Raw genomic sequence first — 12,921 nt, forward strand, 5'->3', positions numbered from 1 at the left:
CAATGTCATGACACTTAATCCATGGCTATTAGCTTTACATCATCTATGTGCAAGTGTACATACAATACGGACTAAATTTATTTTAGCAGATTAAAAATGCAAATTGATATGTCCCATCTTAACTTCTTTTTCAATAGAAAATAAGTCAAATAAGTGGTCCATACGCTGATTTCACGCAGCCGTTATTTTGAAATCGAAAGCGAGGCTCCGGTGGGAAGAAAACCGGAAGTGTCGCCTTTAATCACAGGAGAGTCGTGAATGCGATGGCGTATTGTTGTGTTTAATGATGTTGTGTCAATTCTAAAACTGTACATACATTTCTTTTATACTTTAGACTATATACAGTGAAATTCATTTATAAATAAAATATTTTTTTTATATAATTCAGAAAGTAAAAAAAGAAGCAGGAATGAACTATATACATATCCTATATTGGATATTAACATCCAATAGTGTAAATCGCGGCAGCAGCTTCAGGTTGGTAGTCCAAAGGCATTGTTGTTTATCTTTACTTCCGGGGTTTTTCCCACCGGAGCCTCACTTTCGATTTCAAAATGGCGGCTGCGTGAAATCAGCGTATTAAACTAAAAATAGGGTCTTTAAATTATCTTCAGTGGTTTTTCTCAAAGCTCTCATAAAGCTAATGCTCTAATAAAAGAAATGAGTGCCTCAAACCAAGATTCAGTTGCATGTGAAAAAACTATGCACACCCGTGCGCCCGTGAGGACATTCACAGAAGAAGGAGGCCACCCGATCATGACATGTGGCTCCTGCGTGGCAGGCAGCATCTGCGCAGTCATCGATGTTCTCGCTGCAGTCATCCCCTGTCCAGCCGTTCACACACACACAGCTGTATCCACCCTGCATGTTCAAGCATATACCACCGTTCTGGCAGGAATTGGGCATCAAATTGCACTCGTTGACGTCTTCAGTACAGAACTGACCTGAGGAATGAATATATAAATACTTATAGCCGTTAATTTCACTGCAAAATACAGCATGTACCTTTCTAAACACAGATACAACGGCAAATAAAAAAAGAGATTTTACCCAATGAAACCTTGTTAGCCTTACTGATTCAAAAACGTCTTTGTGTCTAGCTGTAATTGAAGTGTAGGGTTTGAGTAGGCAGTTGGTACCTGTCCACTCTGGCTTGCATTGGCAATTGTAGGTGTTCACTCCATCCACACAGGTCCCTCCGTTAAGGCAGCGATGGTCTGGACAGTCATCAATGTTCTCCTCGCAGTTCTGACCACTAAAGCCTGGAAAGAAAGAAACGATTTCATCAAAAATGTTCCTAAAAATCTAGTTTCAAAAGTCAGAATCAACAAGATTGTTTACATGCCCATATCATGAACTGGCCATATTTTTAAGCAGCAAATCAGAATTTTAGAAAGATTTCAGAAGGATCATGTGACACTGAAGACTGGAGTAATGATACTGAAAATTCAGCTTCTGTCACGGTTGTTGAATGCATTGTTTCCTTTTCGTCTCGTGTCTGTGTTTGTTTATGTGTGAGTGGGCGTTGTCCCGCTCACGTGTCTGTCAGCGCTCCAGCTGATAATCATTATCATCACCATCACTGTTCACAGCTGCAATTCATTCCCGTTCCCTTCATATACTCACACCATTCTCTGTTCCAGTGTCGGATTGTTTGTTTGAGGTCCCGTGGAGTTTGCCGTGTCAGTGTTCGCCTCGCCGTGTCTTCCTGCTGTTCGTGTTTTTCGTCATTCGGTTTCACCGCACTCCAGCACCGGGATTTGGATTCTTCACCCCACTGCACCAGCGCACCACAGACCATCTAGTCCCTGCACGAGCCTGAGTCGCCGCCCACCAGTGTATCTGAGACTGTGTTTGTGTTGTTCAGAGTTAATTAAATATTAAGAAACCTGCGTTTGCTTCCAGTCTTGTTTCTATCATGACAGAACAATCCGACCCTACCATGGAAGCAGCAGGTGGCGCCGCAGCAACGATGGAGGACTTTGTTTGCGCAAGTATTCAAAGGATGGATGCACAGGACCGCCATCAAGGGGAAGCGGCGCGCGCGATTCAGGCTCTCGTCACGCAGGTGTCCGAGCTTACCCAGCGATTTCAACAGCTGCAACCTCCCGCTGCGCCAGCCGCACCGCCCGTCCCTCCCACACCACCGATGCCCGCCTCTCAGTCCGAGCCCCGCCTTCCGACTCCTGAGCCATACTCCGGTGAGCCTAACTTTTGCCGGCCATTTTTGACTCGATGCGGTATGCATTTCGCACTCCAGCCCCGGACCTTCGAAAGGGAGGAGACTAAAGTGGCGTTTGTATTAACCTTACTGACTGGGAGAGCGGCACTATGGGGGACGGCGGTGTGGGAGAACCAAGAGCCATGCTGTTCCTCGTTCCAGGAGCTCTCAACAGAGATGAGACGAGTTTTCGACCGCGCGGTCGCGGGGAGAGAGGCTGCCAGGGTCTTGTCAGAACTACGCCAGGGGGAACGATCTGTTTCGGACTATGCCATCGAGTTCAAGACCCTGGCGGCCGAGTGTCGCTGGAACGAGGAAGCGCAGTGGGATAGGTTCCTGCATGGGCTGGCCGACCGCGTCCAGAGGGAGATCTACGCCCTGGACCTACCCCCCTCACTGAACGGACTTATCGACCTGGCTCTGAGGGTGGACGCTCGACTAGCCCGGGTCGGACCACGCGCTCCACCCAGCCTGCCTCGTGGGGGGGGTGGAACACCAGCGGTCCAGCGGCATGGACGCGGCCGATCCCTCCGATCCCGAGCCCATGCAGGTGGGTCGAGCTCGGCTTTCCCGGGAGGAAAGAGAGAGGCGGAGGTCCCAAGGCCTTTGCCTGTACTGCGGGGGAGCGGGACATTTTGCATACAACTGCCCGGTAAAAGGCCAAGCCCGATAGTAAGCATGAGGCTACTATCGGGTGGGATCTCCGCCGAAAAGTCCTCATCTACATCCACCATCCTCCCGGTAAGACTTAGATGGTCTGTCCACGATCACCACTGCACCGCACTTGTGGACTCCGGGGCTGAAGGTAATTTCATGGATCGCACCTTTGCACAACAGTTTCAAGTTCCACTCAGAGCACTTCCCCAGAGAATCACCGTACATGCACTCAATGGACAGTCACTACCAGCTATCTCCCAGACCACCGAGAACATCACGCTCATCACCTCAGGGAATCACGCAGAGACTATATCGTTCTACATCATGGACTCCCATCACACACCCATTGTCTTGGGTCACCCCTGGCTCAATCAACACAACCCCCGCATTGACTGGAAACAAAGAACCATATCAGCCTGGAGCACTGAATGTCATAGCTCGTGTCTTGTGTCTGCCTGTTCTGTTGTCTCTGTTCCTGTGTTGCAGGAGGAAGCAGTGGATTTATCAAACGTGCCCGCGGAGTACCGTGACCTGAGGGAAGTGTTCAGTAAGTCAAGGGCTGCTTCTCTCCCTCCGCACCGTCCCTACGACTGTGCTATAGATTTACTGCCAGGTAAGTCTCCGCCTAAAGGCAAGATTTATTCACTCTCGGTTCCGGAGAGGGAGGCTATGGAGAAATATATTTCTGATTCTCTAGCATCCGGGTTCATCCAACCTTCCTCATCTCCAGCGGGGGCGGGGTTCTTTTTTGTGGGGAAGAAGGACGGGTCGCTGCGACCTTGTATTGATTACCGGGGGCTGAACAACATCACGGTAAAGAATACTTATCCTTTGCCGCTGATGTCTTCAGCCTTCGAGAGGTTGCAGGGAGCGTCCATCTTCACAAAACTGGACTTACGTAATGCTTATCATTTGGTCCGTATCAGGAAGGGGGATGAATGGAAGACTGCCTTCAACACCCCTAGGGGACACTTTGAATACTTGGTCATGCCTTTCGGTTTGTCCAACAGTCCCGCAGTCTTCCAAGCGCTCGTCAATGACGTGCTGCGAGACATGATCGATCAGTTTATTTATGTTTACCTGGATGACATTCTGATTTTTTCCTCGTCTCTCCAGGAACACGTGCAGCACGTCCGACGAGTACTCCAAAGGTTGCTAGAGAATGGGCTTTTTGTCAAGGCGGAGAAATGCGCTTTTCATGCACAGTCGGTCCCTTTCTTAGGACACATCGTGTCGGCTGAGGGTATGCGTATGGATCCTGACAAAGTTAAGGCTGTGGTAGAGTGGCCAAACCCAGATTCCCGTAAGGCCCTACAGAGGTTTCTGGGGTTCGCCAACTTCTACCGGCGTTTTATTCGCAACTTTAGCCAACTAGCCGCACCTCTGACTGCCTTGACCTCTCCCAGAACTGCGTTCAGGTGGTCGGAAGCAGCCGAAACTGCTTTTTCCAACCTCAAGAGCCGCTTTGTTTCGGCTCCCATCTTAATCGCCCCTGATCCTTCACGCCAGTTTGTGGTGGAGGTCGACGCGTCAGAGGTGGGGGTAGGCGCAGTTCTTTCACAACGCTCTCCTTCAGACAACAAGATGCATCCATGCGCGTTTTTATCTCATCGCTTATCACCCGCTGAACGAAATTACGACATTGGCAACAGGGAGTTGTTGGCGGTCAAGTTAGCCTTGGAAGAGTGGCGCCACTGGTTAGAGGGGTCTGGGGTACCCTTTATCGTCTGGACTGATCATAAGAATCTGGAATACATTAGAACCGCCAAAAGGTTGAACTCCAGGCAGGCTCGGTGGGCACTTTTTTTTCGGCCGTTTCGTTTTTACCCTCTCGTATCGTCCGGGTTCCAAAAACATCAAACCCGATTCTTTGTCGCGTATTTTTGATCGATCCGAACACGCACCTACTCCCGAGCGTATTTTTCCTGAGACCCTAATTATCTCTACGCTCACATGGGAGGTCGAATCGAGAGTCAAGAAGGCTCTAGAAGGGGTAACACCTCCGATCCGGTGCCCACCGAACCGCTTATTTGTGCCGGAGGAACTACGTCCAGACGTTATTCGGTGGGGTCATTGTTCTAGTCTAGCCTGTCATCCAGGAGTTAGTCGCACCCTCTATTTGGTCAAACAACGATTCTGGTGGCCGCTTATGGCTCGCGACGTTCACAATTTTGTTTTGGCTTGCTCAGTTTGCGCCATTGGCAAGTCGTCCAATCGACCCCCAGATGGGTTACTCCAACCGCTGTCGGTGCCTTCGAGACCCTGGTCCCATATCGCACTAGATTTTGTTACCGCCCTCCCACCCTCCCAGGGTAACACGGTAGTTTTAACCGTGGTGGACCGATTCTCGAAGGCAGCTCACTTTGTTCCCTTGCCCAAATTACCCTCAGCCAAGGAGACAGCGGTTGCAGTCGTTAATCACGTCTTTCGGTTACATGGCCTCCCGACAGACGTGGTGTCCGACAGGGGACCCCAATTTGTGTCCAAATTTTGGCGAGAGTTTTGTAAGTTGCTGGGGGCGACGGTCAGTCTGTCTTCCGGGTTTCACCCCCCGAGCAATGGTCAAACTGAGAGAGCCAACCAAGACTTGGAGAGAACCTTGCGATGTACGGCTGCCAGGAATCCTTCCTCCTGGAGTCAACAACTGCCTATGGTGGAGTACGCCCACAATTCGTTGCCAGTGTCAGCTACGGGCCTATCTCCTTTTGAGTGTAGTATAGGATACCAGCCACCGGTTTTTCCTAGTCTGGAATCCGAGGTTGCGGTCCCCTCCGCTCACGCATTCGTCCAGAGGTGTCACCACACATGGACGAGAGCCCGTGAGACTCTCCTCCGTGTGCGGGCGCGCACCAAGGCCAAAGCCGATCGCCACCGGTCTAGGCCTCCCGTATACGTCGTCGGTTCCAAAGTGTGGCTTTCTACCAAGAACATTCCGCTCCGCTCCGTATCCAATAAATTGGCTCCTAAATTCATTGGCCCGTTTTCTGTCACCAAAATTGTTAGTCCGGTGGCAGTCCGCCTCAACCTCCCTCCAGTGTACAGGAGAATTCATCCGGTATTCCACGTGTCCAAAATTAAGCCCGTTTTTTTTTCCCGCATTAATCCGCCTGCCCCGGTTCCCCCACCGCCGCGACTCGTAGATGGGGAACCATCCTATTCGGTCCGTCGCATTCTGGACTCTAGGCGGAGGGGACGTGGATTCCAGTACCTGGTGGACTGGGAAGGTTACGGTACGGAGGAGAGAAGTTGGGTTCCGGCTCGTGACATCCTGGATCACTCTCTTATCGATGATTACAATCGACAGGTAAGGGAGTCTGGGAACGCCGTGAGGCGTTCCTAGAGGAGGGGGTACTGTCACGGTTGTTGAATGCATTGTTTCCTTTTCGTCTCGTGTCTGTGTTTGTTTATGTGTGAGTGGGCGTTGTCCCGCTCACGTGTCTGTCAGCGCTCCAGCTGATAATCATTATCATCACCATCACTGTTCACAGCTGCAATTCATTCCCGTTCCCTTCATATACTCACACCATTCTCTGTTCCAGTGTCGGATTGTTTTTTTGAGGTCCCGTGGAGTTTGCCGTGTCAGTGTTCGCCTCGCCGTGTCTTCCTGCTGTTCGTGTTTTTCGTCATTCGGTTTCACCGCACTCCAGCACCGGGATTTGGATTCTTCACCCCACTGCACCAGCGCACCACAGACCATCTAGTCCCTGCACGAGCCTGAGTCGCCGCCCACCAGTGTATCTGAGACTGTGTTTGTGTTGTTCAGAGTTAATTAAATATTAAGAAACCTGCGTTTGCTTCCAGTCTTGTTTCTATCATGACAGCTTCGCATCACAGGAATGAATTACATTTTTAAAATACATTGTAATAGAAAACAGTGGTAACACTTTATTTTGCAGTGTCCTTGTTACATGTACTTACAGTAGTAATAACTGCAAATTATGAATAATTACATTCAACTAACCCTAAACAAAACCCTAATTCTAACTCTATAGTAAGTACATGTTAATAATATTAGTCAATACCTAAATGTACACAAACACACACACAAACACACACTAGGGCTGCACAATATATCGAAATATCGCAAATGTATATATCGCGATATGCATATCACAACGGCTTGCAATAATCTGGTGTCATGAACAAAAGACGAAGAGAAAATCACTCACTGCTCTTGGCTAAATAACTTTTGTAGCGGAATAAAATTCGTCTCGCGGTCCTACCCCAAAGCAACAAATAAAATAAAATTCCTTATCAAAATTTATAAGGAAAGACAAGTATTTTGTTTAGGCTTGGCTTGTAGGGAATTCCAAACCTGCGTATATTCAAACGCACATAACTATAGAACCCATTCTAAATGCGCATGTGAACGCCATCAGTGTTTCTCACAGGTTCGCGTTTAAAGTCTGTGTAGAGAGAATGGTGTCGTCTTAGCGGCCCCTAATTTAATAACAAATGATCATTGCGACGGAAGCAAATCAATTAAAACTAACTTTAGATGGAAATAACTTAACTCTGCTGTAAAGCCGAAACAATCTCTGTTGCCTTAAATTATACGCTTATCTCTGTAAAGCTGCTTTGAGACAATCTACATTGTTAAAAGCGCTATATAAATGAAGATGACTTGACTTGACTTGACTAGCTTTAATAAGAATCAGTATATATTTAATTCATACAGTGAAAACTAAGCAGTGTTTTATTTTTACATTTGATTATTTGATATAACCTAATGTAGGATAACCTGAAACCCTAAACCCTGTGGTTTACACTGATGTTAAAATAACACTTCTTATGCTACAGTAAAACACTGCTGTTCACTTTCAGAAGTTGTAGGGATGTTTTCTTGTCACAAAAAGAATGTGAAACAAGTAAGTAGGTTATATCATTTTAAATATATTTTAAAGATAATTTAAGTTTATTTTACACACTTTAAGCATTATCATATCGCATATCGCATTTTTCTTCAATATCGTGCAGCCCTAACACACACACACACACACACACAGAGCTGCAGTGGAAGTGCAGCTTTTTATTTTGACCAGTAGGTTTCCATGTCATGTGGCTTATGTTTTTGTCACTACTTTCTGTCACAAACACGAACTGCATCGTAATTGTATTTTTTATTTACGTATTTTTTATATCCATTTAATTTCATTTTTTATTTTTAAATTATTCTTTTGTTTTGATATACTATTCGGTTGATTCATTTATTTATTTTGTAGGGATGCACTGATTCTTTATATTTGAAAGCCGATAACCGATAGCCTAGAAATCTAGATGCACCCTAGCGGCAGCAAAATGTATTTCGCAGCCAGGGTAGTCTAGCAACTCTCCATTGACTTTCGAGCTGCAAAAACCTAAATTGGGTCAGGCCAATCACATCGTGTATAGAGTAGGCAGGGCAGGCTTAACATAATGACGACAGAGTTGTGACGGTTCCCTGCTACTTGAAAACAAAGAATGGCTGATGACGAACAGCGTTCTTTCCAATCGGCTTTGGCCACGACTCTGGAGGACTTGGAGTTAAGTTTTTCTTTGAGAAAAGAGCAAAGAACGGCACTTAAGTCATTCTTAAAAAAAGGAAGATGTGTTCGTAGTTTTGCCGGCCAGATATGGCAAAAGTTGAATCTATCAACTGACGTTAGCTCCGCTGTTGGGAAAACTGCTGTTTTGCCTGATTACAAAAACAAAAGTCTTACAATTAAAAGCCATGTCCTAAGCACAAAATTATATATTATGTCTATAATTTCATGTAGCCAATATGACAGACTTGCACTGCATATGTTGCACTCCAGTCATATTTCAAGCAATTCAAAACTATCATGGCGAACAGTGTGCATCTGAAGTGTCTCAGCCGAAGGAAATAATCTTTATTTATCGGCTGTAATATATTGACCAAATTTTCTTATCAGGCCAATAACGCTAACATTAAAAATGAACATATATCGGCTGATGCCGATATAGTGGCTGATATATCGTGCATCCCTATTATTTTGCCAGGCATTTTATTTTACTGCTATATTGTATGTAATTGGTAGAGGTTTTGTTGATTGGGGTAATAATATTTAGGAATTTCAATTTGAACTAGATTTACTGTATTTTATACCTTTCATTAAATGATTCCAGAGAAAATACATAAACATTGAGAAAAAGAATATCATCAAAAGATGGAAAGATGGACTCTTATTATTTTGTTAGTCAGAAAGGAACCTGAACTAGTTCCTTTGCTTTGCCAGTTTGGGTGAAGCATATATAGCATGATTAGTTCCAGATTTAGCAAGAGAATTCAGCCTGCCTTAGCGATGCTAATATTGTTTCTTTTGTCTATATGAAACACAATATAACAGCTTTATGTAGACAGGCATCAGTATAATTAGAGCTACAGCCAAAAAAAGCTATTTATTGGATCACAGGTTGGTCATGTGAGGTAATGACATCACCAGAATGAGGTAATATATAGGGCCCTATCTTGCACCCAGCGCAATTGACTTTGTACACCGACGCATGTATCATTCCTATTTTGCACCCCCGCACAGCAGACTTTTCCCTCCACAGACGCACATCGGTAACCTAGGAAATGAACTTGCACTCCCAGGGGCGGTTCAGCGCAAAGAGGAGGCGAGTTCCGGCGCAAACGTTCCCTGATGCTATTTTGCAGGTTTAGAAAACAATCCCGTTGCGCATGTTATTCATATGCTATTTTAAGGGCGCATGCTTGGCCATAATCAATGTAGCGTGTGCACAACGCACATACACTTTGATTCTCTCATCTACACAGAAGCAGCAGTTTTCATTTTTGCAAATCATACATTATTACAAGGAAAATATTAACACACGAGGGAAATCATTGTTGTGTCCATGAAGATGTGAAAAAATAGGCATAAATCTAGCTTACACATTTACCCAAATGATCATACGCCTATTTAACCGAAGCTAATTTGGGTGGGTTTCTCCCATCCCCAAAGTCACTTCTCTGTGTTTTACGGCCCTGACAAGAACGTCGGTCTCCTCGGCTGTGAACCGCTCCTGGCGTGCGCCTGGCAAATCCGCCGTTATAATAGCAATCCGCCATGGAACAAGTAGGGCCCATAGTGAGGACTTAGATACAGACTGTGTCCAAAACCAAATGCAGCAGATTTTTTGGATTACCTGGCATACAGATGCAATGGAAGCCTCCAATTTGATCCAAACAGGTAGCATCATTCTGGCATGGGTTGGACATGCACTCATTTATGTCCAGTTCGCATTGAGCACCCACATATCCCTGCAGACATTTACACTGGAAGGAACCTTTTGTGTTTATACACTTTCCAGCATGTTCACAAGGGTTTGCACCTAAAAAAAGAGACACAAAACACCTTTAAATATGGGGAAATCCATCATTCGATCACTAATACATTCAGGTTGGCAGGGTGTTTTAAGTGGTTGCTAGGGTGTTCTGGGTGGTTGCTGTGTTGTTCAAGTGTTCATTTTATTCAGGTGTTTTATTTAAAGAAGCCATTACTCACCCAGTGAGCATTCGTCAATGTCTTGGTCACAGAATGGGCCAACATAACCCAGAGGACAGGTACAGATGGCCTTGCCGGTGACTGGGTTGGTGTCACAGTTTGAGCCTTTCTTACATGGGTTACTAATGCAAGCATCATCCAGGTGACACAGCAGACCTAAGACATCCATACACACAAAAAAAATTAGCTTGTACAGAAATCTATGACAATAAAAAAGTGTATGTCTCCTATTTAAACAGCATGGCAGGTTTTAAAGACCTCATGAAATCAAAACAAATGTTGGTTACACTTTATTTTAAGGTGTCTGTGTTACAGTGTAATTATACATTTAAGTACTGAGTAATAATAATTAACTACATGTACTGACTATAGGGTTAGGATAGGGGCTTGATATTAACTTTTTTGCTCCCCAGCCACTGTGGTTAGTGGTTTTCCAAAGTTATCAGCTAGTCAGCATTTTCACTGGCCACAATTTTGACATCAATACCATTGGGAAAAAACTGTGATACAGATATTTTTGAATACTATCTCATAATTTGGCAGCAGGTATATTAGGCTGCTGTCACTTTAAGACCTGACGCACAGATCCATTATACTGTTACACATGCATTTTCTTTCTCAACTGTTTACGTGCACTTAAAACATAACTGACTGTGTTTACATGAATACTCGTCAAAACCAGCATTTTTTTTTACATTATTTTGTGTTTTTTTGACTGTTTAAGTGCAATAAGCAGTGAAAAAGAACTCAATTTAGTACTGAGAGGCGGCTTTATGTGTGCGAACTTAGGGTGTGAGCACAAAAGCTGAAAGAATGAGTAAAATTATGCAAAATATGCGCAATCCTATGCCGGGGCAATTCATTCAAAGCAAATGAGACGAGTGAGAGAGTGGAGGCAGGTTTGTGTGTCAACTCGCTGTCAGAGAGATGAGAAAGCGCAGCTTGTATCATGTATCAATTCTGCGGAAAATTTGTATTGGAAGCATTTCAGATATTTCGGTATCAATATTTATCGAAAAATCTATACTTTTGACAACACTAAATTGCACTTAGTTTATTATTTCAGATGATTTTTAAAAGACTACAATTGAAACATGCATATATTATATACATAATGTAACGACTGGGCTATTGAATCATTCGTTCATTTGGTCTGAATTAACAAATTCGGACTCTCTGTGTTTTCTAAACACATTTCTTCCAAACACATTCTTTGCTAAGCTTACTAAAGCTTTTAGCCTCTGAACTCATGCATGCAAATCAAACTCTCTGCAAGCTAAATGACCGGCCTGGTGCCAGCATGGCTGGGTTTAGATGGCTCTCTGACACCTTTTACGACACTGCGAGCCTCTAGACACACTCCAGAACAACGTTCTGCATTCCAAACCCCCTTCCTCTCTGCACCAAAGAGATAACGAAACTTTCCATGTGACACCACACACACACACACACACACACACACACACACACATCCTTTGTGTATAACTTAGGATAGAAATATCCTCTTTAATGTATGTACATTCCTATATGCATGTGTGATTAGTTTTGCCTTATAATAGAGGTGTGGTTTTCTAATGTGTAATTTTGAATTCTAAGTGTTTATTGAAAGAATGTTCCCCAATATTGTCGTGTAACCCGACCTCGAACTAGGACGTCATAAAGTTTCAGCAGCTCATCCAGCTCCTCTGCAAGAGAGATAACGGGGAGCGCAACATTCCAACACACACATTAAACGCACACACATACACAAACTTTGAACATTAAACTTAGAATATAAGCATGTCATATTTCATATACTCCTGTGTGTTTCCTAGGTTATATTCACTTTGTTTATGACGTTTATTTGAAGGAACAAACTTTAAATGTGTGTAATTCTGCATACCGTATGTAACTTTGTGTTCCTATAATCTCCAAATGACGTGTTTCATATCTCTGTAATTCTCTCAATCTAACGGAGTTGAATTTCGATAACCAACTGCAGTAATTTGTATCATTTGACACATTTCATATGACTTGAGCAAATCTTCTCAAATTCGATCTCACTCATGACTCATTTCAGTGGGCGTTGCCTACAGGACAAAGAAACTTCTTCCTGCTCTGAAATCTCTGAAGGTGATTGGTTCACGTACGTGAAATAGGCGTGAACCCATCCTCTCCATAAGAGACTGACACCAAAGTTTATCCGTGAGCACTTTTTACGAACCCTCATCGTTCAGTGAGAGAAGATCCATGGCTCCCTTTTAGGGAGCGTTCTCCGTTTCTCTTTTCTTTTCTTGAAGTCTTTTCTTTATTTACGTCTTCGGACTCTACCTACGTTCAGTGAAGCGAACGTAGCCGGCAACTCACTCAAAGAAAAAGACTCTTTTGAAATTCCTGCGACCGCTCATTTCCTCTTCCTTAAGGAAGCACGCCCGTGCACTTTTTCTGTGAGAGGTTTTCTGGGTCCATGGCTCCTTCGGGAGCTTTTCTCCATTTTTCTTTTCTGTACTAAGTTTTATTTTCATATTCGCCTCTCCCTCCACGAGGGAGATGAAC

At 44.5% G+C, this 12,921-nt stretch overlaps 1 protein-coding gene across 2 annotated transcripts in view; it reads right to left on the minus strand.

The window, feature by feature from the left end:
* LOC307158217 (uncharacterized protein) overlaps positions 1-12,921 on the minus strand; it is a 130,099-nt gene that overhangs the window by 76,427 nt on the left and 40,751 nt on the right. For both annotated transcript variants that reach the window (XM_079870617.1, XM_079870618.1), the window contains exons 7-10: positions 10,387-10,542; positions 10,028-10,213; positions 1,140-1,262; positions 711-944 (exon numbers count right to left, since the gene is read on the minus strand). In XM_079870617.1, the coding sequence (XP_079726743.1) occupies positions 711-944; positions 1,140-1,262; positions 10,028-10,213; positions 10,387-10,542 (699 nt within the window). The remainder of the gene's footprint in view (positions 1-710; positions 945-1,139; positions 1,263-10,027; positions 10,214-10,386; positions 10,543-12,921) is intronic.

This window comes from Squalius cephalus (genome assembly GCF_949319135.1).
Source record: "Squalius cephalus genome assembly, chromosome: 5".
Taxonomy (NCBI): Eukaryota; Metazoa; Chordata; class Actinopteri; order Cypriniformes; family Leuciscidae; genus Squalius; species Squalius cephalus.